Source organism: Drosophila elegans, unplaced genomic scaffold, assembly GCF_018152505.1.
Source record: "Drosophila elegans isolate 14027-0461.03 unplaced genomic scaffold, ASM1815250v1 contig_349, whole genome shotgun sequence".
NCBI classification, from domain to species: domain Eukaryota; kingdom Metazoa; phylum Arthropoda; class Insecta; order Diptera; family Drosophilidae; genus Drosophila; species Drosophila elegans.
Window position 1 is genome coordinate 1,721,262 of NW_024545729.1, and position 27,722 is coordinate 1,748,983.

Here is a 27,722-nt window from a genome sequence, read left to right on the forward strand (position 1 = left end):
TCCTTCACTGCATTGCAAACTATTGACTGAAATTATATTATACTTTGTAAAAGTGTATTCGGGTTCAACTTCATGTTTTTATTTCCTTCCAGGGGGTATTATAATTTCAGTCAATTATTTTCCCGATCTTTCCAATGTACACTGGGCCAGCAAGCCCGAGTTTTGGTTGAAAGTCCTTTTTTTTGACAAAATTAATAAATAAAGTATGGGGCCTATATACTTTAAGCTTATTTATGCCAACATTTCAAAGAATTTCACTGAAATAATTTTTTTTGACATATTTTTAAAGATTCGATATCACGCAAAATTAAGTAAAAAATAAAAAAAAATTGGGAATACTTAGCTGATCAATTTTCATGTGAAGTCGTTGAAATTGATTAAAATGTCAAGTAAAACATGTAATTTAGCTGAATTTCTTACTTATTTATAAAATATTTAGAATTACTTTCGGGTACCCTCTGGAAATTAAGTGATTCCTATAAAAATAAGTTTTTGATCCATTAACTACCAAAATCACCCGCCGATTTCGCGCGATTTTGCTTTGGTTTTCGAAAATCGTATTAACTTAATTTGGGTATGAAATAAGTATGGACTTAATTTGAAGGTGGGACAGTTTTGAATGTTTTATGCAGGCCACTGAAGCCCAAAAGTATGCTGCATCTTCACATACTCATAAAAGACATTCGCAAAACATATAATAATGCATACACTGAAAAGCCGTTTGGTGTTATCATAAAGCATTTTAAATATAAAAAAAAAAAAAAGTTTTTTAAACTTTTGATGGTGCAGATGTAAAGAAGAAACAAACAAAACAAAAATATATTTTATTTATATTATTAATGGATTAATTTTTTTATATTTGTTCAGTTTATAAAAAATTGTCTATTGGAACAAAGCGATATAAATGATCATTATCACTATCATCATCAGTTGATAAGTTCGACAAATAAATATTAAAGTTACTTACCGCTACACTTTCTAAGACTGTCATTGTGACCGCAGAATGTTTGTGGAGTAATACCATACGGAAACTTAATATATAATGTATCTTCCAAAGATAAACCAAAAATTAAAACACCGCCACTATATTTTTTCGGAGTCTTTTCGAAATAATAGCCTGATTCCATTGCCGAATTAGTGGACTTTTTAAATTTGACTGATTCCATTAGGCATTTAGCTAATGGTACTCCGAAAGTTAACCTGGGTTTGTTTACTTTTGAATATTCGCAAATCAAAACGACATTAATTAAAAATCATGAATATGAGCGAGTTTACGGAAGTCTTTAATGCTCAGAAGGACATCCATAATGCTATCAAGGCATTTGCCAACTTGGACGACAAGGAAGGGTAGCTGATGGTGTTGTTTGACGGGATTGCAAAGGAGACCAGCACAGTTTTTAAAAAAGGGCAAGGATCCCCATATATGTGTGAGTTTATTCCTGCCAGAGATCCAGCAGTAATGCGTTGTGCTCTTGTTTTCAGTATTTTTCATCCAAAATAGATTTTATATTCGAAAGAAGTCAAAAACCATACTTGCATATAGAAACCAGCTGTTAAAGTGGTAGTATTTTCGAATATACAAAAAGATAATGGTTCGATTTGGACTATGCTTAGGTTTCTCGATAAACGGGACCGAGATAAACATATTGCCCAACAACTGGCGTCTCAGTTTCGTGATTTGTAGGCGTTAGAGTGGGCGAGGCCCAATTTCGAAATGAACTTGCGCTGCGTTAGCATAACTAGAATCTGCTATTTCCAGATCTTGACGTTGAACAGGACGGACAAACATTGCTCAATAACAAGGGGTAGTTTTAATATATATATATAGTTCTATGAAATTTCAATGTTTTTTAAAAAGCGAAAAAAGTAAAAGTTAACAGCCTAATTTAATTTACTTTGTGAAAATAATTTACCGTGAATATTTTGCATATGTGAAAAAACTTTAAAAACTAGTTTATTCGATAGAAGGTATAATAGCTATGTATAAAAATTAATTATTTTACCCTAGTTTCATTATTATAAATTAACTATTGCAAAAAAAGATAATATGTACAAACGTATTCACGTTATGAAAAATATTAGTCTTATTTTATTTTGTTGAACACGAAAACACTTATTAAATTCCAATGAGAAAGTACCGACATGCTAGTGCGAAGCAACGGCAGCCGAATCAATCAAGTGTGTGAAAGAGATGTCGCAAATACGCAGGGCAACACTTGGGTGGTTGGCAGGAAGGTGTGCTGTGATTGGTGGACCTGCACACTGATGCCTGGCCTTCTTTGCGGCCATTGGTGGATTGCGGGGGGTCAGGCCGCCCCTCCCATGCTCCAATCTTTCCGTGTAAAATAGTCCAAGTCAGAGTCGATGCACGTGTACCCTTTAAAATATGCTCTGATGGTAATTATTTAAATCGCAGGAGTAATAGAAGTTTGACGTTCTACAGTCTTTTTTGTGTATTCGTATTTTTGTTTTTAAAACCAATACCAAAATCCGTTCGTGGTACAGATGGTGATAAGTCTCCTTCTGTCTGACAAAGCCGCAAAGCAATGCCTAAAAATAAACACCTCTGCATCCGCATCCGCATCCGCCCATATGCTGCCACAGCCCTGAGCAGCGGGATTGGCCACGATAAGCACAGACACCCAACATTGTCGTCTGCTGCGATGCTACTGCTACGCCTTTGGCTGTCCCTCGGCTCTGGTCTGTCTTTATTGGCTGGCTGCAGTAAGATGAGAACGGCTTCCCAGAGGCAACGCCAACCGATGCGGGTGGGCGGCGCGGTGGCGTTGTAAGCGTAAAAAGGACCACGTATGGCCAAGGACATGCAATCGCCCGCGCCTTCCCACACTGAGTAGAGATAGGGATAAGCAGAAATAGCAGAAGTAGATAAGAATAAGGAAACCGTGCGCAGAATCTCTGCGGCTGGCGGCAAACAGTCCGGAAAAAATGGTTAGCAATATTTTACGGTACACAAAACGAAAGAGAAAACACACTTTTAAATAAAAGAAGAAAAAATAATGTCAACGGTCGAAAAAAAGGCCAGGCCGACAGAACAAGACACCGCGTCGCGTGTGCTCGGTACACTTTACTTATGCAAAGAAGTAGGCAAGCGAAAATCAAACTTCATCTCCAGCAGCCAGCAGCCAGCAGCCAGCCGCCAGCCGCCAGCCCATGGCCAGTGCTTTTCCAGAACGTCAATCAGAACTTCGTTGTTGCAATCGGAGGACTAGCGGTATCGGCATCGATTACAGGTTCGGTTTACCGTTACGGTTTGCGGTTGCGGTGCGATTCGAATGTCACGCTTACAGTTAAAGCTCACCCTTCAGCCATATTTTAATAAAATGGTGCTTAAAGTGAATAAAATAAAGTGATTGTGCCCAACATCTGATTCGAATCCCAAAAAGGGAAATAATACAACTAATTCACACGTTGGCTAATCTTCTGTAAAATGGACCTATCTACAGCCTATCGCTACAACCAGAATATGATGGAATATTATACATGTAATCCCCTATACCATACTTATAATGTGTAAACACTTCTTGATAATCTTAATCTGATTAATAGACCAAAGAGGAAAGCTGCACAATTAGGGCTTCCAGTGGAGCTATTTTATCTTGACAGTAAAATGTATACATTATCAGCATAAAGGCGAGGTGATTAATAACAAATCAAAAAAAAACAGTCATTTCGACAAGTCTTTCTGTATTGTATTCTAACTTACAAAAATGGATACAAATCTTAAATACCATTGCAGCAGGAGATAATATTAATTATATTTTTATATATAACTGCACAAGAAAAACAGACTTTTTTAAAGCATTTTGGTGCGGTGAAATTTTTATTTTTCTATACATTTATGTTACTAATATAATTATGTAGCATTCAGATCAATTATTGATATATACAAGCAAATAAAAATAAATATTTTGGACCTACTTGCAAATTTCCTAAGTCGTTGAAATATGTCTAGCATCTGTCAATTAAATAGCTGCGTAAATGAAGACTTTTAACATTGAAATAGTAAATATGCCATCTAATGGGCTAATGGTTTATTTTTAAAGTAACTCCAAAACTGAGACGGATTTCCTATTCCGTTGAAATAAGTTTACCATTATTACCATTATTCAAGTAACTCCAAAACTGAGAGAGATTTTAGAGGTTTTCCTATCTATTAAAATAAGAATTTAATACCTCCCTACCCAAACAGCAATATTATATACATATATGTCGCAAATACCGGAAATACTAAACCAAAAATTTAAGCAATGCTGGTTCTTAGCACAGTACTCTTCTAATCAAAACAAGCATAAACAGCGAAGAACTGCAATCAAACATTTCAATTATTTAATGCTTCAAATTAATTATATATTGTTCAAGAACTTGATTTATAGGTACCTAGTATGTGAAACAATAGCATTCTGATATTGAAAGTCAATAGGCACTTCATAGATGACAATTGAGCACCAAACAATAGTCTTTTGTTAACAGTTTAACTGCAGCCGATATCCTGCCGAGTGTGTGCAACATAAAAGGCCTCAACCAAGAAAGTGTGTAAAAACGCAGTTTTTCAAGTTCAGCTGCTCGATTTTTCTCAATTAAAACAAGAAAGAAAGCAAACTTCGGCAAGCCGAAGTTCATATACCCTTGCAGCTATTGCATGAATTAAATACTTTTGAAAACATTTAAATTATGATTTACTTGAGTATATGCTGAAAAACATTGAAACTATGATGATTTGCAGCTCAATTATTAGATAGTTATTTTATATATTTTTATTATTTCTATGGGAGCTATATGCTATAGACGTCTGATTTTGATAAAATTTAAACCATAATTCTGAAATAATTAAACATTGCTTTATGTCGAAGAACTAAACAAAAAATTAAAAAACAGAAAAGTTATAATTTTTTTCATTTATTTTTCCGATTGTTCCTATGGGAGCTATATGCTATAGTCGTCCGATTTTGATGAAATTTTAAACATAATTCTGAAATGTTTAATCATTACTATGTCTCGAAGAACTAAACAAAAAATTAAAAAACAGCAAAGTTATAATTTTTTATACCCTTGCAGAGGGTATTATAATTTCAGTCAGAAGTTTGCAACGCAGTGAAGGAGACATCTCCGACCCTATAAAGTATATATATTCTTGATCAGCATCACTAGGCGAGTCGATCTAGCCATGTCCGTCTGTCCGTCCGTCTGTCCGTCCGTCTGTCCGTCTGTCAGTCTGTCCGTCTGTCCGTCCGTTTATATGCAAACTAGTCTCTCAGTTTTAAAGCTATCTGCATGAAACTTTCCCAAAAGTTGTCTTTCTATTGCAGGTAGTATATAAGTCGGAACGAGCCGGATCGGACGACTATAGCATATAGCTCCCATAGGAACAATCGGAAAAATAAATGAAAAAAAATTATAACTTTGCTGTTTTTTAATTTTTTGTTTAGTTCTTCGACATTTAGTAATGGTTAAACATTTCCGATTTACGGTTTAAATTTCATCAAAATCGGACGACTATAGCATATAGCTCCCATAGGAACAATCGGAAAAATAAATGAAAAAAATTATAACTTTGCTGTTTTTCAATTTTTTGTTTAGTTCTTCGACATTTAGTAATAGTTACATATTTCCGATTTACAGTTTAAATTTCATCAAAGTCGGACGACTATATAATATAGCTCCCATAGGAACAATCGGAAAAATAAATGAAAAAAAATTATAACTTTTCTGTTTTTTATTTTTTTGTTTAGTTCTTCGACATTTAGTAATGGTTAAATATTTCCGATTTACGGTTTAAATTTCATCAAAGTCGGACGACTATATCATATAGCTCTCATAGGAACAATCGGAAAAATAAATGAAAAAAATTATAACTTTTCTGTTTTTTAATTTTTTGTGTAGTTCTTCGACATATAGCAATGGTTAAATATTTCAGAATTATGGTTTAAATTTTATCAAAATCGGACGTCTATATCATATAGCTCCCTCAGAAATAATAAAAATATATAAAATAACTATCAAATAATTGAGCTGCAAATCATCATAGCTTCAATGTTTTTAAACATATACGAAAGTAAATCATAATTTTAATGTTTTCAAAAATGTTTAATTCTTGCAATAGCTGCAAGGGTATATGAACTTCGGCTTGCCGAAGTTTGCTTTCTTTCTTGTTTTCATTTATTTTTCCGATTGTTCCTATGGGAGCTATATGCTATAGTCGACCGATTTTGATGAAATTTAAACCGTAAATCGGAAATATTTAACCATTACTAAATGTCGAAGAACTAAACAAAAAATTAAAAAACAGCAAAGTTATAATTTTTTTTCATTTATTTTTCCGATTGTTCCTATGGGAGCTATATGCTATAGTCGTCCGATCCGGCTCGTTCCGACTTATATACTACCTGCAATAGAAAGACAACTTTTGGGAAAGTTTCATGCAGATAGCTTTAAAACTGAGAGACTAGTTTGCATATAAACGGACGGACAGACGGACAGACGGACAGACGGACGGACAGACGGACAGACGGACGGACAGACGGACATGGCTAGATCGACTCTACTAGTGATGCTGATCAAGAATATATATACTTTATAGGGTCGGAAACGTCTCCTTCACTGCGTTGCAAACTTCTGACTGAAATTATAATACCCTCTGCAAGGGTATAATTATATTAAATCAAAGATTTGTTCAGGTCGTTTACTATTAAAATGTTTGGTATTCATTGGCTGAATTAATATTTTCATGTCCGTCTGTCCATCCGTTAATTTCTAATGCATGCAGTATATTCTATATCTGTCATAAAAATATTGAAAAACAAATTTCAAATCAATTTAAATATATATAAATTGTCATTTTTTTATTTCACAATCTCGTTTTTAATTTTTTAATAACTGCAGTATCATATAGATGCCATTAGAATAATCCGTCAATTTTTATGAAAACTGCTAAACCCAGGTAACATTAAAAAGGGTGATTTTCCGTTAGTACAAATATAGAAGCAGAAAAATATAGAATATTTTTAATCGTTTTCTATTAAAATGTTTATGCGAGCTTGACATTATAAAAATACATTAGTATCGAAGCAAGTAGAAAGTAGTATAAAAGTGTTAAGTAATTTTTATATGCCAAAAATTCCGGCAAAGAAATAAATACAATTTTAATTTGTATGCCATTGTAAAAGGATTTATAATATCAGTCAAAAGTTTGCACCACAGCGAAGGAGACATTCCCGACCCTATAAAGTATATATATTCTTGATTAGCAGCCCTAGGAGAGTAATCTAGCCGTCTGCCCGTCCTACCGTTTTTACGAAAACTAGTCTGTCTCAATTTTCTCAAAAGTCGTGTTTCTATTGCAGGTAGAATATAAGTCGGAACAAACCGGACCAGTCGACTTAATCATATAGGAATATGTTAGTCACAAAGGACAATCGGAAAAACAGATAAATGCAGATGTTTCAAAAATTAAATATTCTTTTAGACATATAAATTTCGAATTATATGCGTTTATGTCTAAAAACATTGAAGCTATGATGATTTTCAGCTCAATTATAACATCATCACTATGTCAGCTATATGACATCGATTTTGTTAAAATTAAAAGCATAATTCTGAATTATTAAACCATTACTATGTCCAAAAAAATTACAATATGAAAATTAGAGAAGGTACAATTTTTTTCATATATTTTTTTTACTATTCCGATAGTTCCCATGGGAGCTATATGATACAGTCCTCCGATTTATATTGAATTTAAACCGTAATTGTAAAATAATAAACCATTACTATATATTAAAGTAAAAACAAATAATTTAAAAAACAGCAAAGCTATTATTTTTTCACTATTTTTCTTGGTTGTTCCTATGAGAGCAATATGATATGGGCGTCTGATCCGGCTCGTTCCGACTTATATAATACCTGCAATAGGAAGACAACTTTTGGGAAAGTTTCATGCAGAAAGCTTTAAAACTGAGAGAACAATTTGCGTAGAAACGGACAGATGTGCGGAAATACGGACACGGCTAGGTTGATTTTGCTAGTGATGCTGAGCAAAAATTTATATATATATATATATATATATATATATATATATACAATCTGCAAGGGTATAATTTTTGGGAACGCTATAGTCGAGTTCCCTCGAGGCCCTGCAAAATAAATATGTCCCCACAAAACATTTCGGTTTTAGGTGGCGTTGTCTGCCGAACAGTAAAACACTTCAAGCTAAGAGTGAGCAGCACCCCCACCCCAGCTAGCAGCAACCCTATCCAGTGTTGCCTGTTTCGCTTTTTTCCCGTCAAATCTGGCTTCTTTTATAACCAATTGATAGAAAAATTCGAAAACAGCGGGCACCGGAAATTCCATTTTTATTTCTTTAATAGTTAAATTTTCTCGTTTTTTTAGTATAGGCATTAATTTTTTTTTATGATTTCCAATAACTTCTCTAACTTGATACCTAACTCTGTGTTAAAGTTAATCAAGGTTTCCGATGGCAAAAACGCAAGTTTATTTACTAAAATAAAACGCCTAACAGTATTCCGTATATAAAGAAACAGACTAACTTGTTTTTTAGTAAAAAGCAACTAAAGTATCTACCTGAAAATAGCATTAAAAATGTCAAACTATTAATAGGTCAAAAAGATTTAAAAAAAAAATACAAAATAAAAAAGTTAATTTGTATACCCTTGCGAGGGTATTATAATTTCAGTCAGAAGTTTGCAACGCAATGAAGGAGACGTTTCCGATAAAGTATATATATTCTTGATCAGCGTTGCAAACTTCTGACTGAAAAGCTCAGAAAATTCTCGTTTTTCTAGATTTTTTCTTGAATATGTTCTCCTTCTATCCTGTCAAAGTTAGTATCTTTTTTTCAATGAAAAGTTGGCAACACTGACTATCTAACGACACGAATGGTACAAAACCGTTGTCGTCACACATACGTTGAGAAGACTCGCCGTGAAAATTACTCACAGAAATGAAGGGCGAGCTTGTCAATGTACATATGTGTGATCTCCGCTGCTCTCCAGGCACGAGCTCCGATTTTCAAAAAGCAGTGACGTTCAAGCAATACATAATTGCCCATAACTTCTAAAACAGGGGTGCTCAAAACTGCCTTATGGCAGTGCATTTAAAAAAGATCACGAACACAGTTAAAGAATTCATGGTAGAGCCGAGGTAAAGACAAAAACAAATTTCATTTGACTTAGTCAACCCAAAAAAAAACAACGTAATTGTTGTTGCGAAAAATCATTAGTGTATAGCAAAATGTGCCTAGCAAGCTTTCCTAATGTGCCGTCCCTCACATCTCCATAAGAATGTGAGTTAACAAAAATAATTGTGCTCTATGTGCATATCCGTGAGCACCCCTGTTCTAAAATAAATGATCGATTTGGAAAATAGATAGCTAGCATGGGCAGGCGGGGCGGCGACCCAGGGCCCCGAAAGGAAGGGGCCAGTATTAAAATTATAACTTAGATGTTTTTTGTATATTAATGGTTTTAGAATTTCTGTTTGAATTTTATTAAATTTGGACGACAATATTATATGGCTCCCATTGGAATATTCAGAGAAACAAAAAATATGAAAATATGGACGACTGGTCGTTCAGCTCCCATAGGCACAATTGGAAATATAAAAAACCAATTCTTAAAAACGTACCCCAAAACAAAAAAACAAACACTGAAAGAGTCATTTCAGGACACCAAAACAAAAAAAAGCCGAAACAGTAATTCCCAGAAACATACTTAAATCAAAAACAAGAATGCCAAGTAAAGAAGAACAGTGAGTACTGTAAGTACAAATTACTGAAATAATCGAGAATCTCGCAGTGATGAATTGTAAATGAAGTGTAACAAGTGACAAGTGCTCTTTTCTTCTCAGCATGTTAGTCATTAGTTCTTTTGTTTTTAATTATAACATGTAGCGCGGTCTCTTTGAATGTCCTCAGAGTGTCACCAAATAAATGGGTGCTATAATTTTGGTAATTTCTGAACTTATGTTCGGCAAGCCGAAGCTCATATACCCTTGCAGCTATTGCAAAAATTAAACATTCTTGATAACATTAAAATTATGATTTACTTGCGTTAATGTTTAAAAACATTGAAGCTATGATGATTTGCAGATCAATTATTCGATAGTTCCTAAGGCAGCTATATAATATCCTTTTTCGATTTTAATAAAACTAAAAGCGTAATTCTGAACTCTCACATTATTAATAAGTCAAAAAGAATTTAAAAAAAAAATTACATATTAGAAATGTTAAATTTTTATACCCTTGCAGAGGGTATTATAATTTCAGTCAGAAGTTTGCAACGCAGTGAAGGAGACATCTCCGACCCTATAAAGTATATATATTCTTGATCAGCATCACTAGGCGAGTCGATCTAGCCATGTCCGTCTGTCCGTCCGTCCGTCCGTCTGTCCGTCTGTCCGTCCGTTTATATGCAAACTAGTCTCTCAGTTTTAAAGCTATCTGCATGAAACTTTCCCAAAAGCTGTCTTTCTATTGCAGTTAGTATATAAGTCGGAACGAGCCGGATCGGACGACTATAGCATATAGCTCCCATAGGAACAATCGGAAAAATAAATGCAAAAAAAATTATAACTTTGCTGTTTTTTAATTTTTTGTTTAGTTCTTCGACATTTAGTAATGGTTAAATATTTCCGATTTACGGTTTAAATTTCATCAAAATCGGACGACTATAGCATATAGCTCCCATAGGAACAATCGGAAAAATAAAGGAAAAAAAATTATAACTTTGCTGTTTTTTAATTTTTTGTTTAGTTCTTCGACATATAGCAATGGTTAAATATTTCAGAATTATGGTTAAAATTTCATCAAAATCGGACGACTATAGCATATAGCTCCCATAGAACAATCGGAAAAATAAATGAAAAAAATTATAACTTTTCTGTTTTTTAATTTTTTGTTTAGTTCTTCGACATATGGCAATGTTTAATTATTTCAGAATTATGGTTTAAATTTTATCAAAATCGGACGTCTATATCATATAGCTCCCATAGAACTAATAAAAGTATATAAAATAACTATCTAATAATTGAGCTGCAAATCATCATAGCTTCACTGTTTTTCAGTATATACTCAAGTAAATCATAATTTAAATGTTTTCAAAAGTATTTAATTCATGCAATAGCTGCAAGGGTATATGAACTTCGGCTTGCCGAAGTTTGCTTTCTTTCTTGTTTTTAAACATTTTTATTGTATCTATGGGAGCTTTGTGTTATAGTCGTCCGATTTTGATGAAATTTAACCCGTAATTCTGAAATAATTACTATTATTATGTTACTATTATTACTATATGTCGAAGAACTAAAAAATAAATTAAAAAACAGCAAAGCTATAATTTTTTCATTTATTTTTCCGTTTGTTCCTATGGGAGATATTTGCTGTAGTCGTCCGATCCGGCTTATGTACTAATTGCAATAGAAAGACAACTTTTTTCATGCAGAGACTAGATTGCGTATAACGGATGAACGGTCGGACGTGGCTAGATCGACTCCTCTAGTGATTCAGATCAAGAATGGGTTGGAAATGTGTGCTTCACTGCGTTGCAAACTTGTTGATAATAGGGTTATTAGCATCTTAAGCTAGACTAATTATGTTTACACTCATTCATTTTTCGTTGGGTGTATGATTCGAAAGTATGCTAAAACAGATAAAGGCTTCAAATCTAAAATAATTGGCTTTTTTCATTAAACAGGTCATGGAGGCGTAAATCAACTAGGAGGCGTGTTCGTTAACGGGCGCCCACTGCCCGATGTCGTTCGTCAGCGAATTGTGGAGCTCGCGCACAATGGTGTCCGCCCATGTGACATATCACGCCAGTTACGCGTGAGTCATGGTTGTGTGTCTAAGATACTATCAAGGTAATTAGGAATTTAAAAGGAAATATTTTTAGAAGTGTACACACACAAAAGAATAACAAGAGGGAAGCTTTACTCGTGTTCCTCGACTACAAGATACCCATTAGTTTAACAAAAGGCTGTAAACGCTTGCGTTTAAAATAGTGAAGCTATTAGCTATGATCGTTGTTACGGCAGCTATATGATATCTTTGATAATAATAAACCATCACGGTATATCTAAATACTTTTAAATAAATTAAAAAACAGCGAAGCTAAAATTTTTCACATTTTTCCTCTTGATTTTCAAGGGAGCTATATGACATAGTCGTCCAATCCCGCTCGATCCAACTTATCTACTGTCTGCATCAGAAAAACACCTTTGGGGAAAGTTTAATCAGGACAGCTTTAGAAATGAGAGACTAGTTTGCTTAGAAACGGACAGACGGACGGTCAGACGAACATGGCTAATGATGCTGGTCAAGAAATAAGTACTTTATTGGGTGAAAATGTCTCCTTCACTACGGCGCAAACTAAACTTTACCTACAACAAGAAAGAAAGCAAACTTCGGCAAGCCGAAGTTCATATACCCTTGCAGCTATTGCAAGAATTAAACATTTTTGAAAACATTAAAATTATGATTTACTTGCGTATATGTTTAAAAACATTGAAGCTATGATGATTTGCAGATCAATTATTTGATAGTAATTTTATATATTTTTATTATTTCTATGGGAGCTATATGATATAGACGTCCGATTTTGATAAAATTTAAACCATAATTCTGAAATATTTAACCATTGCTAAACGTCGAAGAACTAAACAAAAAATTAAAAAACAGTAAAGTTATAATTTTTTTTCATTTATTTTTCCGAATGTTCCTATGGGAGCTATATGCTATAGTCGTCCGATTTTGATATAATTTAAACCGTAAATCGAAAATATTTAACCATTACTAAGTGTCGAAGGACTAAACAAAAAATTAAAAAACAGCAAAATTATAATTTTTTTCATTTATTTTTCCGATTGTTCCTATGGGAGCTATATGCTATAGTCGTCCGATTTTGATATAATTTAAACCGTAAATCGGAAATATTTAACCATTACTAAATGTCGAAGGACTAAACAAAAAATTAAAAAACAGAAAAGTTATAATTTTTTCATTTATTTTTCCGATTGTTCCTATGGGAGCTATATGCTATAGTCGTCCGATCCGGCTCGTTCCGACTTATATACTACCTGCAATAGAAAGACAACTTTTGGGAAAGTTTCATGCAGATAGCTTCAAAACTGAGAGACTAGTTTGCATATAAACGGACAGACGGACATGGCTAGATCGACTCTACTAGTGATGCTGATCAAGAATATATATACTTTATAGGGTCGGAAACGTCTCCTTCACTGCGTTGCAAACTTCTGACTGAAATAAGAATTTCCTCTGCAAGGGTATATATATAATACCCTCTGCAATTTTTTCGTCGCTTAAATCAGCGGTATGGAGCAGCAACCGAACAAAATAAACCTTGTCGATTTTCGATGAGTTTTCAATCGTTCCTATGGAGCAATGTGTTATAGTCTTCCGATCCACCCCGTTTCGACTTTTATACTACATGCATTGGAAAGAAAACTTTTGTGATAGTTTATTCAGAAAGCAATAAAACCAGTTTGCGTAAAATCGGAGGGACAGAAGGACATGACTAGATCGACTCTTCTAGGGATGCTGATCAGGAATGTATATACTTTGTAGGGTAAAAAATGTCTTCTTTGACTGAAATTATAATACTTTCTGCAAGAGTATAAAAAGGCAGTTTGTAAAGTAAAAACTAAAATTTTTATTGCTGTAAAAGTATTCGCAATGCTCAACTATATAAGTAGGATAACTTGACTTTGTCATTCTGTTTGATTTTTAGTAACAAAGATTTCCGATGTTTTATTTTCAGATATTATGAGACTGGTAGCTTTAAGGCCGGTGTTATTGGCGGTTCCAAGCCAAAGGTAGCCACCCCGCCGGTAGTAGATGCAATAGCCAACTATAAGCGCGAAAACCCCACAATGTTCGCGTGGGAAATACGGGATCGGCTGTTGGCAGAAGCTATTTGCTCCCAGGACAATGTTCCCAGTGTTTCTTCGATAAATCGGTAAGAAAAAGCTCATAGGATTGTTGGAGTGCCAATAGAGCCCAATACCCAAACTCAAGCGTGGACTAGAACGGATATACGCACATCCGTAACGCGCTCTGTTAGTGTTCGAAGTTTGTTTGCTGTCATGCTGTTAACATCCGTATCCGTTTCCTCGGAAGCTAAACTCTGATGGAACAGAACCCAACATCATGCTGTTCTGTGACTTTATATTTTGGCGAACCTTTCATCTAATAAAAATATCTAAGTAGTTTTTAGCGTTCATAATTGTGGCACAATGCTTGACACACGACCACAACAAAAGCCACTTTCCTCTCTACCATCCGGTGTGGCTTTATTGCCGACAACATCATCGCAGAATCTTGCCCAGGCCACGTGGCAGTTCCGATGTCGAAGCTGCCCCACATTGCTTTTATTTACGCATTTCCTTTCTGACCATAATTTATGTTGGTAGCATTCAAAGTTGCCACCGAAAAGTGGCTGCATAAACCTTAAAGCTCTAATTATATCTGCTTTTATATTGTCACAACCTGTTTTATTTAGCATAGACCCCTGTTGCTAAGAACCCACCCTCAAAATTGTTTCAACGATTTTGGGTCGTCGTCCCTCCAATAAATATTTTTATTTGAAAGTGTGTATTTTGAAATATTATTAATTAACAATTATTTTATGTTATTACCCTACTCTTGTAATACGTTTTATATACTTTCTAGATCAAAAGATCACAACATGGCATTTATAGACACAATTTTAATAGTGTAACAGAGAATCGGACAGACGGATGTGGCTAGATCGTCTTTCCTAGTGTTGCTATTTTAGAATATAAATACACTATTGCTTTGCAAACTGTTGACTGAAATTTTAATTCCCTCTGCCAATGTATATCAAATATCATAACTACTCATCTACTCATGGATTTTTATACCCTTGCAGAGGGTTTTATAATTGCAGTCAGAAGTTTGCAAACTTCCACTTTCTGGAAAACACGCTAGTTTAGCGGGAAAACGGCTAAAACACTACTTCCATACGACTTAGACTGTAATCGTTGAAAAAGTATTTTAAGGGATATTTACCTCTTCCTCACATAATTTCTTCATGTAAAATATTTATGAAATTATAGCCAATATTAAGTTTTTGCGTTAAAATTGTGAAAATTTTTTTTTTAACTATGGCTACAATATTGGGGTAATTTGACTATATTTCAAACAAAAACTTCTGATATCAAACAAAAACACCTCTTAACGAGGTAAAAAGTGGTGATCATCGTACCTTTAATATATAAAATATCTGATATCAAATTTTGTGACGAAAAACGAATAAACATACGACCAAATAAATACACATTTTAAATGTTCCCATTCGCCACGCTGAAATAAAAAATACCTGTGAAGGCAAAATACCTGGATGAACAAGCTTTCTGTAATAGTGCTTGTTGACTAGTGGCCAACAATTTTGTTATTACCACTCACAATGGTCATTTTAAACGAAACGGAATTGTCATGAATGAATTGTCAGAACTGTGCGTTATAGTTTTTTCAATAGCCCAGTCATAACGGACGACAACTAATTAGGATCAAAATCGTATCCGTAATCGTAATCGGAACCGATATAATATGTTCCTAACTGGAACCGTAACCGAAATATATAGGATTCAGAATAACAGAATAACAAATACATAAGTCGTAAAACGTCTTAACTATTTTATGTGTCAGAACCTGCCAATGCTTTTGTTTAAGAGGATTTTTTTTCACAATTGAAAATAAAGGAAGAAAAACGAAAGAAAATATTTTGTTCATTCATACAAAAATTGCCAAATACAAATGCCTACCGAAAATATGGCACGTTCGGCAAAATCAAAAATTTAAGTTGTACTTAGTGTGAAAAAAGTGTTAATAGTTGCATTTATATTTAATAGTTAATATTTTTTTTTGTATGAAGTTGCTAAGCGTTCTTAAGTAAATCAATAGAAGTAAAATAATTTAAAGCTTCTAGAAACTTCGTCAAAACCCTATTCGCTTTAATCATTAATTTCTTGCAATAACATTTAGTTATTATGTTAGAAATATTTTTTTAACCGGTTCAATACCGGTTCCCGCAAACCGAAACCGTAATCGAATTAGTTATATGGGTTGTAAGCGTAAAAGTAACCGAAACCGATATTTGATTCGCTTTTAATTCCTGTTCCTATTTTATTTATATGCGTATATGGTCAAAAACATTGAAGCTATGATGATTGTCAGCTCAATTATTTGATCGTTTCTGTGGCAGCTATATGATATCATTATCCGATTTGAATAAAATTAAAAGCATAATTTTTGAGCTATCAAATTATTACTTTGTCAAAAAAATAGAGAACTTAATTTTAAAAATTAATTTCACATATTTTTTTGATTGCTCCGGTGGGACCTATATGCTATAGTCGTCCGATCCGGATCGTTCCTCCAACAAGAAGCAAGTTTTGGAAAAGTTTCGTGCAGAAAGCTTTATAACTGAGAAACTAGTCAAGAATATATAACCTTTAAAGGGTCGGCATGTCTCCTTCACTATAAAACAACTACGGCTAGATTTTTATGCGCGTAGGCTAAACCAATTTTTCCCTAGCTATTTCAAACGTTCCCTTGGCACCTATGTCGTGTTTCGATAATATTAAATACAATTAAAACCGTTATTATAAATAAAATAAATTTAGAAAAAGCAAAATTATCATTTCTTCGATTGTTCCTTTTGTGCCCAGTTTGTTGTTTAGTTTCCGTCGGCTGCAAATGTCTGGGAACAAGTTAAAAAAATCGGTGATTATAATGAAGTAAAGTGTTCAGAAATATTTAACGTAGCAATTGAAGAATATCAGGTGCTCCCGGCTCTATTAGATGTCATTGGAAAGCTAATTTTTTTTACCAACCACACTTCCCTTTCCCATTTACAGCAAGCTTATAGGCAAAAAAATGAAATTAGAATTAGAGTTTTCAACCGCACCCGCCACGTGCAACCATTCATAATCAATTCGATTCGTATTACCACTCCGCCTGCAATACTTAACCAACGCAACGCAACGCCAACGCAACGCAACGCCAACGCCAAAGCTGACATGTGACCGATGATAATGTAAAAGTCGCGGCGGACGGGGTAAGTCCTGGTATAATCAGCAAGGACAACAACATAATGCGAATACGACAATGTGTGATGTGATGGCACTTGAGCGATGATTAGGGTGGTGATTCAATCGAATCAAAATTGTGCCTATAACGGTGGCAGGACTCCCCATACACTGATTCCCGTGAGACTGACACTTAATAAAGTGACTTTCATAGCACTCAACCAATTTTAGTTTTCAGCCCTCCGCTCGAATACAGCCAAATGTATCTACATCTACATATGTACTCAGAGCCTGCAGCGGGATGTTCTTTTCTAGCATCCCGAACATATGTCTCAATTGTGTGCACTGTCCAAATATCCAATTGCTCATCCCGTTTCCAAAATGATACTGGAAAAAATGGAAAAACTGAGACTGTTGTCATCAGGGCATGTTTTGGGCAGACTGAAGTCAAAGTCGTTCCAACCCCTTGTAGCATTGGGAGGCGAACCATACGCCTAACAATCTAAAAGGTATTCTGTTAAATGTAATAACATCGTAATTAGGATGACTCTAGGCAGTTAACTATTTCTTTATATAATAAAAGATCGGTGACGTTTTATTTAAAAATGTATATATTTTAGATTTCAGTATGTTTATGCCTATAAATATATGTTGTAAGCCTTTCTCAAATATATCGCAAGTTAAGAATAAGAACCGTATTTTGCGTTACTCCTGTCGGTATTATATGGATGTGTCTAGTTGTGGATAAGTCTGCGACTTAACAAAACCAAAGGAAGGGAATTAAATACATAAACTTGTTCGGCGAGCAATTAAGGGGACTGTTCAATCTAAAACATTTTTTCTAACCTTTTTTTCTCAGGACATTTTTAAACATTCTTCCTAAATTTTTGATTTTCATTTAAAAACAATGCAGCTTAGCAGCTAAATGACATAGTTGCCCGATTTTAATAAATTTAAAAACAGCGAAGCTTTGAATTGTTTTTTTTTAAAGAAGAGTTTTGGGAAATTTCAATCCATATATGTAGTTTCAGAGCTGAGAGACTAGTTTGCGTAAAAATGACGGATCGACTACTTTATGTTTTTTTTTTTACAACTGAATAGTCCGATTAGCGAAGTATCCATGGCTAATGACTCCCTTGAAAGTGCTAATCAAAATAATAAAAAACATAACGTATTTCCTTGAACATTGACCTATTTAACCGAAAGCGAATGGGATCTACTATGTGGAGTACGATTATTCGATATCCACTTGCTATAAATAAATTTATGTAAATGAAAATCATATCTACACATATTTTTACTAAGATTCGAAATGCTTGACTTTCAGAATTGTAAGGAACAAGGCCGCGGAGAAAGCCAAACACGTCCATCATCACCAGCAGCACCATGTGCCACAGAGTCTTGGTGGGGGACACATTGCAACAGAAAGCCTTGATAGCAGCACAGGGACAAACGGGGAGCAGCCACAGGCACCGAGTGGCGGAACCAGCAGTAGCAGTGCTCACTCCGCTAACATCAACGCTTCTGCGACGGCGATTGCGCACGCATCAATAGCGACGTCAGGATCTGATTCTGTCCAAGTGCCGGTTGGCCAAGTTAACGTGACCGGCAATGATACCAGCAATGGAAACATCAACCCAACGACTGAACAACGAACGACTGGATATAGCATAAATGGAATCTTAGGGATACAGCATGGACACCATTCTCACAACAACAATAACAGCAGTAGCGTCAACAACAATAACAATTCGGATCCCAATTGTAAACGCAAAAGAATCGAAGCTCATGGTAAGTTTTCCAACCATTTTAGGAAACGGCCCAGCTTTTCTCCGTCCATGCAGAATAAACCGAGTTTTTTGGAGAACTTTTCAAAGCGAGAAATAATTGTTTTAACTAAATAATAGGACTTTTTTTTCAAAAAGCCAGATCTTACGTCTTTCTTTATAGCGAACTCATTATGTACAAAAAAAGATTACTTATCTAAAAGCCAATCAAGAAACAGATGAGATGAAATAAAATCAAAAATGATTGTGGTTTCATTTACATACATTAGGTATTTTGTACTGCATGACGAGCGCGGCGAATAGATATTATCTAAATTGACTGTAGCGGTTGGTGGAGCAGACTCACCCACATCTTAGATTGAAGTTGATAATAACTCCAAGCTGTTCATATCAGGTATTCCAAAATACGTTGGGTATTTTAACAATGACCAACAGCAATTGAGTCGTTGTTAGACCACGAAACATTAGTTATGGTATTAATGTACAGCACGACACTTAACGAGTTCTTTTACTTCATGTTTGAAAGCTGGATGCCATTATCCTGATGACATTAAATATATATAAAGGTTATCTGATCTCAAAAGAACTGCAAAGTATTGTCATCGCATGGGTAATAAAAAGCCATATAAAAATCACAAATCGACTCATTGCTTTTTTCAAGCTTCCCTAAAACTGCTATTCGTGTCCCTTTGGGACTTAACTGCTGTTCACTTGTGGCAAATTTGTTCAAATAAAGCAGATCGATGCAGTAAGAGTGCCATGAAATGAGACCAAAGGGGTGGTTGCCGAGTGACCGATAGACTTATATCTGTGCCCATGTGGCCAAATTTGTCAACCAAAAACATTTTAGGTTTCTTCAGCATCAACTTCAAATAAATTACAAGTAATCTAATCTTCAGTTATTATACAAAACAGTATCCTTAACTAGTCTGTTACAGAAGGAGAAGCAAAAATACTTATAGGCTAAAGATAATGAAGTAAGAGCTGGGGTTATACTATGTTTCGACTATAGTACTTATTAATTGATTATATAAGTATCAATTTGACCGGAAGCTTAAAAAACCTATCAAAATATTTGATTATTAAATCAGTATCGTGCAAGGGGTTAACTCCTTGAAGTTGCTTTTAATCTATTATAACAAAAGAAGAAAAACTTAAAAGGGTGTCTATGTACATGTATTTGCATTACTGCCGCCAACGGCAAAGTGACTATTAACTCACAAAAGCACTTAGGCGGCACGTGACATTGACATTGCTAGAAAAACACAAAACGAAAAGGAAATATTATGTCCAAACAGTAATATGTATTAACAAAATTAACTGATTAATGTTTTTCCAATTTATTTTTTAGATGAGAACCGTGACACAAATATTCATTCCGAAGAAGATGTAAAACGTCAACGTATGGGGTACAGCAGCGATCAACTTTACCCAAATGTGAGTGCTCAATTTGGTTTAAACTTTGACTTATGCAATAATAAGTAACCGTCGCGGCGCCTTTAACTGTTTGTACAAATGTGCTTACGGCTTATTTAAAAGTAAAACCTTTCTTTGTGCCTTTACTGGAAGTGATTACGTGATTTTAAAGAGTTTCGTTGCCAGTTTTGTGTTGTCCAAAAAAGTCCGTCGTTGATTATCATAACCAAAAGAATATTACACTTTAAATTTAATAGGTAGACTTATTTTCCATCCGTACTTTAATGTCCCAAAATAACTCGGAGCTCTAAATCAGTGGTAACCGAAGGCCTATATCTGGAGTATATACAGCAGCAGGAGGCAAAACAGTATAAAGGCCTAGTTACACTTGGGTTGCTAAATTGCGTCTGTGGCTAGACGCAGTTTTTTTTCCATAGGTTTTGTACAGGCGGAAAGAGATGGGGAAAAAGTGCGTCAAAGTGCATATTTCTACAAAATTTTGATTTTTACTTATAGCATTCAAAGGGGTATTCTGGTCTAGAACCCTGAATTTTGGTAATTTTTTTTAAATATTACAAAAACAAACGAAAACATTTTTATGATTATTATGATTGAATCGATTTTTTTATTAAAAGATCGAAAAGGATCGGTGCACAGAGAATCCTTTTTTTCGCAGCTCTACCAAGCTGTTCGTGCCATTTACAAGTCGGAGTAGCAATAGCTAAATGCTTAATGCATTAGGATATTAAAAACTATTCACACTGACGGCCTTTCTGCAACAGCGGCCAAATTCCGCATCAGCTGCTTTTTCTTCCACAAGAAGTAGATGTGTTAGAAGGAGACGGGAAAAAGTCACTCGAGCTCGTTGTTGCAATTAATGATGCCGAAATATGTCCTGAAATAACAACAAAAATTAAAAAAATTTTATGTCATTTTTTCTTGGCACTTTTGAAAATTTTGAAAAGGGAGATGCATTTAGTGGTTTTGCGGGCAATGCCACATAATGTTGTTAAATGAACAAATGTCAATTTTATTAGGTAAAAGATTAGGGAGGGAAGATCTACTAGGAGCACGAAAAACCTTTATACTGGGAAGTCCAGCAAGAATAAATGGATCGAGGAGTGACCACCATGATGTCATCCATTAACATTAGTGGACAAATCATTAGCTGAGTAATAACTTTCCACTGGCGAATGTCAAAATTGAATTTAGTTTTGCGTTGAAATCTATTTGATTGACGGCAAAATTCAATTTTGTGTTTTCTTCTTCTTTTTAACTTTGTTTACTGCTCGTAAGCCCTTCAGCTGTTTTTGCATCAGAGTGTGCCGGTGGGAATGGCTCGCTTCAACATTTTTGCTACAACTCTATTAAGCGGCTATATATAATATATATGCAGTAAGGAAAGAGGTCATTCGAGTCTGTACGTGTGCATACATACATGAGTACTAGGAGCGCGTACAAATTTTGAGGTAGTACTGTATAATTTTCTTTTTTTATAATTTGCCGGCAAGCCTGTTTTAAAATTCGTTAGCTGACTAATAGAGCACACGAATTGTGGTTTCCTCCTTGTGTACACTGATTAAGTTAAAAAATCTTGCCGACTAGTTTTCACTCGGATATGAAATTGATAACATTTTCGGATTTCCCTTCAACATAATCGACCCGCTGGTGTCCCTCAGCTAATGACAACAATGGCATATTATTTTAAAGCATAAAATCAAAGCTCCAAGGATTAGCGGCCAAAAATACAAATTTTAAAATATTTGTAATTATAATCAGCTTTTTAAACAATGCTGGAAACTTCTGCAGGCAGTGTTGTTTACTTTTCACTAGAAGTGTTGAGAACCAGAGCTGCCGACGGCGATGATAACGGTCCCAACAAAACACGTTTTGCACAAATGTTCATTAAATTTAGTGGTAATAAGAACAAAAACACTTTTAAATTTAACTAAATACTTTTCTAACCATATTTAAAGCAACTGATAAGGGGTTGCAAAAATTAAGTAAAAAAAATTCTTTATTTTTCGTTCGGAAACTAATAAAACTAAAGCCTAGTAATCAAAAATCATTGAGTTAAGGGGTATCCGCCACTTGTAACTGTAAAATGGTGTTCCTTGCATATTTTTAAACAACAAATATCTTAGTGATGTACTACTAAATTTCAATTTGATCCTAAAAATAACTGGCAACAGTATTATCGTTAAAAGAAAGGATCCGTTGCGTAGACGATTGCCTAGTATGTTAATATAAAACATTAGACCCGTCCTCGAAATGACATTTTGTTAATTCGGAGACCAAAACAACTTTAAACAACTGAACTGACTTTCTTTTTAATTTAAAAAAGAATTGAATGGAAATGCGTTTTAATGCGCCAAGGGAATCCGGCTTTTTGCGAGTTACTTGTTAAAAATCAGATTTGAAATATGTATATCGAGGTGCTAACCAACATTATAGCTGTATGTACTATATAACGACTTCTTTACATTTATATATTTTAAGATTTGGTCAGGTAAATGGTGTATTAAGGATGAGCACAAGCTTCTTGCCGAGCTTGGCAATTTGACAACAGGTACCGGAAACTGCGCAGCCTCCTACTATGAGGCTTCAAACGGCTTTTCAACAAACTCAATATCAGGATCTGGTCCGACACCCACTGGTAGTGATACGTCTATGTTGTACGATAGTATTGCGACGATTTCGCAAACTCAAGGCTCACTTTATACACCGACAATCGGACCATCAATTGGTAAGCATTTTTCCTTCTACAAAAAACTATAAGTTATAGTTTTTAGTTTTATTACTTGTTTTGAGTATTATATTTTGTTGTTAAAATTGAATTCCTCTTTATTTTCGTTTGTATTGTTTTCCTTTGTAATCTTTACCGATGTAGGAGGCAGTTCGCTTACACCCTTAGTCCCTATAAGCATGCATGAAATGAAGCTTAATGCAAATTCAGTACAGGAACAGACTATCGCTCCCTTTTACACAGGTAAGAAAACTAGAACGTCAACCATTCGAGTTGGAACACGTTCATAAGCCCACGTGTTTCAAATAGACGATTCCTTTAATATTATTTATTTTGTTTTTATCGAATTTTATTATTTAAATACCAAAATGTTTCGTTGTAATCTCGGGAACAATCTGCCTGCGCCCTGGAAGCTTTTTTTTAAATGAGATTATTTATATTATTAATGTCGGAAACGATTTTTAAATTTTTTCCTGAAATATATTTGTTTAGGCCTGTAAAGTTTCACACTTCGACTTATGTCAAGGAAAACAAGAAAACAAACATCGGCAAGCATATGTTTATATACTATACATATATAAGGAGCGAGAGGCAAATAACGCTTTTCGTCTGTGCTTTTTCCACTCTGGTACTTAGATCGACGAAAAAAATACCAGAAAATTGCAAAGCGTTGCCAGATTTCTCTGGGTGAACGTACGCCAGGCACCGGCGTAAAGAATAAGTAATTTAATCTTTTGAGGTTGGAGTTTGCAGAGCATAGTATTTGACGGATCAAAACATGGACGGAAAAACCCATAAACTCAGCAAAATGTACTACAATAATACGATGTCGACTACAAAATATTCCCGATCCATTTACATGCCATTTTGTTGCTGCAAGCTGGCGAGTTACATTTGAATTGTTTTCCGTTGTTTTCCCGATCGTTCCTTTGGGAGCATTATGATATCTTTGGCCAATCCGGTCCGTTCCGTCTTATAAGCTACCTGCAACAGAAAGAAATATTTTTGCAAAGTTTAATCAAACAGACCGGCGGTCAGACAGACTTGACTACCAAACTAGACAAACTAGCCATAATTTATTTAAACATTATTTTCTTATTTTTTTATGTTGAAAGGCAATACAACCCTTGACCACATTTTCCATTACAAGTAATTCAGATTGGAACTGATAATTTAAAGCGGCGATATTGTAATCCAGTCTGAATTCCAATATTTCCCGATTACTAGATTTACAAAACTCGCCGTTGGGTTACGTCACGTTAATTAGTGTTCAAAACGAATTTACTTCTGTAACCTAAAACTCATGCAACATTTTTTTTATACTAAATAACGCAATTGTAAACGATAGTCAGCTAAATAATCTCTGGCAGTGCCCTTTCATATTTGAGCATTAAGAACTTAGCCTGTCATACTTTTAATTTCATTGCGAATATACCAGCTCTTACGTTTGACGGCAACTACTCAACAATGACCAGCTTGGAAAACGGCTCCGCCCCGCCAGTGGGACCAGGAATCATTGCTGTCCAAGAAGGCGCTGATTCGGCTAACCTTTGCCCGATTAGGATTCACCAAGACCACTCGGAAAGCAATAGTAACCGTGTTAAGGAGTCCCAGGCCACCAGTGATGGATGCAGGAAAGCGGAAAACAAAGAAGCTGATAAACACAATTCCAGTTTGGAAGCCAGTGAACATATTTCTTTACCGCACCTTAATCATGTAACCGAAGAGCAGTTGATTAGAGGCAATAGACGGGCTCCCTTAAACACAATTACGCACACGTCTTCCCTAATCCTCCTGCAGTCGAACGGAGGAAACCCGTCACTCAGTGTTAACCCGTCCGACGATCGATCAGACGTTGAATCCAATCTTCGTAATAATGTAGGCCTTTACTCAACATCCACAGTGCTGCCAAGTTTTAGTCACTACTCCGCAGGCAAGTTGAAAATGATTGCGCACACTGCACTGAGAAAAGTTTCCACCGACATTCTCATTTTTGCACTTTGATTTATTGCACAAAGCCGGTGTTGGGATTCTTAAAACCGAACTTGAATACAATCAAATCTTAAAAGATTGTAGTCGGTAAACATTATAAACTATAACTATTATTATATAACGATTCTAGCATAAGAGTTTCTTAGTTCCAAACTTCCAATTCCAAAATCCAATTGATAAAAATAAACTAGAAGAATTGTAGAAGCAACATTTTTATCAACGAATTTAGGACTTACAATATTGTTTAGTATTGTCGGTTCGTTTCGGAATTGTAAATGGTTATCATTTATCAATAATATAATTTTAATATTTCTAAGCAAAATAAATGAAATTACGCAAAGTAAGTCACATCGTTCATATGCTTTGCTTATATTGTTACTACTATACTACTTATAGTGTTACTACTATGACTGTTATACGCTTCGCAACCATATTCGATAAAATTGCTTGACTTTTGAAATACCTCAAAATCCTGAATATATTACAGTTTTCGGAAAGCTTTAGTGCTCAGCAGGACATTCATAATGCTATTGAGGCAAAAGTTTTTAGAAAAAAAATACCGGAAAATACTGATATTAAACAATATTTCGTTACTGAAAACAGGAACAAGCGTAGCAAATCTTGGTTGCAGGTCCACAATGCATTCTGCTGGACCTCTGGCCGGAAAAAACTCCAAAATGTACGGGAAGCTTTGCTCTTTTTTAGAAATTGTGGTTAAGTAGTATATAACAGTATAGTAAAAAAAGTATATTTGAGCTTAGGGAACCAAAATATAACTTTGCTTCTTTAGGTCAAATATTGCTATTTATTATTTACGCATTAATCTACACTAATTAAAAAAACTTCTTCGTAATATTTAAAACAAAAATGTTTGTGGGGGTGCACAGCAATCCTGTTTGGTTAAAACTTGTATGGATAGAAATACATAAATACATGGCAAAAAAATGTTGTGTTAGCCCAAGGTATAACAATTTAATTCTACTTTCGGTTATGTATATGTACTTAAATAAATGTTCAAATAAGTTGAACTCTTAATACCTAGCAGGAAAGTGTGAAACTTTTCAACATTATGGTTTCAATTGGAGCAATATGCAGAAAAAAGAATATGATACATGTTTCCCATTTATTTCACATTTTAGTTAGTTAGATGTCTTCAGTTTAATTTCTTAAATTATAATTTATTCATTTACGTATTTTAATTTTTATCTTGACCTTTAGTTGAATTTTATTCAGTAAAAAAACCTCTAAAAATTGTAACTTTCTTGCAGGTTGTAGCTCGGTTGTGCCCAGCACAGATTACGCCTATAACCCCGCCTATACACAATATGGTGGTGCATATGGATCCTATGGCTACGGAGCTAGCGGCGGCTTGATAAGTAAGTAAAACATGATAACTGACCCATGAATAACTTTTTTATATTTTGCCAGTGAGGGTATTTAGTTGGAAATTTGTTCTAATTGACTCCCCTCTTTTACTTTAAAACGACTGTCCGCGATATTAAATCAGCGATAGAATAGGTATCCAAGCGCCGCTCATGGTTGAGCAAACAACAATAAATTTCAAGTGTGCCAGAAATAGAACATTCCTCAACTTTCCCATACATGTTATAAGAATAGGTTACCTTACATAGATGCTGGACCTCGAAAAAGTTTGAATAAATTGCTAACAAAATTACCCGCGGATTGATGAGGCTAATAGATTGTTAGATTCGTAAATGTTTTATCTTTTGAACGTCGGTTAATGAATAAAGGAAGATGTGCACCCCGTGAGTCTAGGAGTCCCAAGGGGTTAAAATCAAATTTCAAACACTTTTTTTGCAACCTTTCAATCCTGTTTGCATGGACGACGGCTCTTGGATTCCATATAAAGGAGGCTTGCTTAATTTTAGAGCGCAAAAATGATAGGTATAAGGATTGTCTGGTGTAGGGATCACTAAACGACGCTGAGTTCCGCTTTACAGAACAAAGCATACCGTGCGCTATGGGGATCATATAGTCGAGGTGAGCAAAAAGGTTTAATTTTGAATCAAATATAATCCAAAGGTCTAAGGCTTCCTGTAGACTTTACACGAACTGGCCGCCAATATGACACCTAGTATTGAAATTGTAAATACATTTACTGTAACTCACGAAGTAGCATTAGTTAATGTTAAGAAGAAGCAGATTGCGCAGGCCCCACAAATATAAGGCTTTTAGAATAAAAATAGTAGCTAATACCATTTATAAAAAGCGATGAATAGCAATAGACCCAAACACTGCCCTGAGGTCGTCCATAGGTTACATACACGTTTCTACCCGATATTTAGCCGAAGTTTTTTCGGTGCAACTCTGAACCAGAGGCGTAGTCGAAGAAGTAGTGGGAGCTTGGGATGTTAACGCTCCCCCAGGCAGCAATTTGAATACAGAGTAGATATAAGCCATTGCTTAAATGTGCAGATAAACAATTTAGCCACTTATCCATAGTATTAAAATAATAAAAAAAACGACAAAAGCACTTCTAAAAGAGTTTGATAGAAGTAAAGACCCCCTCAAAAGATTCTGCATACGCCCCTGTAACACTTGATAGATGGTGCAACACCATTAAAAATGCAAACCGTTTCTTTTGGATGGGCTCTGTGGGACTGGGCTACTACTAGTTTTATTTTGTTATGTTAAAATTAAAAGAGTTTCAAAACTTAAAAAAA

The 27,722-nt window shown here is 34.8% G+C and overlaps 1 protein-coding gene across 9 annotated transcripts in view; it reads left to right on the top strand.

Moving 5' to 3' along the window:
• LOC108148200 (paired box protein Pax-5) overlaps positions 1-27,722 on the top strand; it is a 43,012-nt gene that overhangs the window by 9,865 nt on the left and 5,425 nt on the right. For 5 of the 9 annotated variants that reach the window (XM_041708600.1, XM_041708601.1, XM_041708606.1 and 2 more), the window contains 8 exons: positions 11,724-11,889; positions 13,806-14,003; positions 18,425-18,888; positions 20,236-20,321; positions 22,800-23,046; positions 23,191-23,289; positions 24,485-24,979; positions 26,307-26,414. In XM_041708600.1, coding sequence (XP_041564534.1) covers positions 11,724-11,889; positions 13,806-14,003; positions 18,425-18,888; positions 20,236-20,321; positions 22,800-23,046; positions 23,191-23,289; positions 24,485-24,979; positions 26,307-26,414 — 1,863 coding nt within the window. Of the gene's footprint in view, positions 1-2,821; positions 3,504-11,723; positions 11,890-13,805; positions 14,004-18,424; positions 18,889-20,235; positions 20,322-22,799; positions 23,047-23,190; positions 23,290-24,484; positions 24,980-26,306; positions 26,415-27,722 lie in introns of those variants that run through there. The other 4 variants (XM_041708607.1, XM_041708604.1, XM_041708608.1 and 1 more) reach the window with 4 other exon arrangements.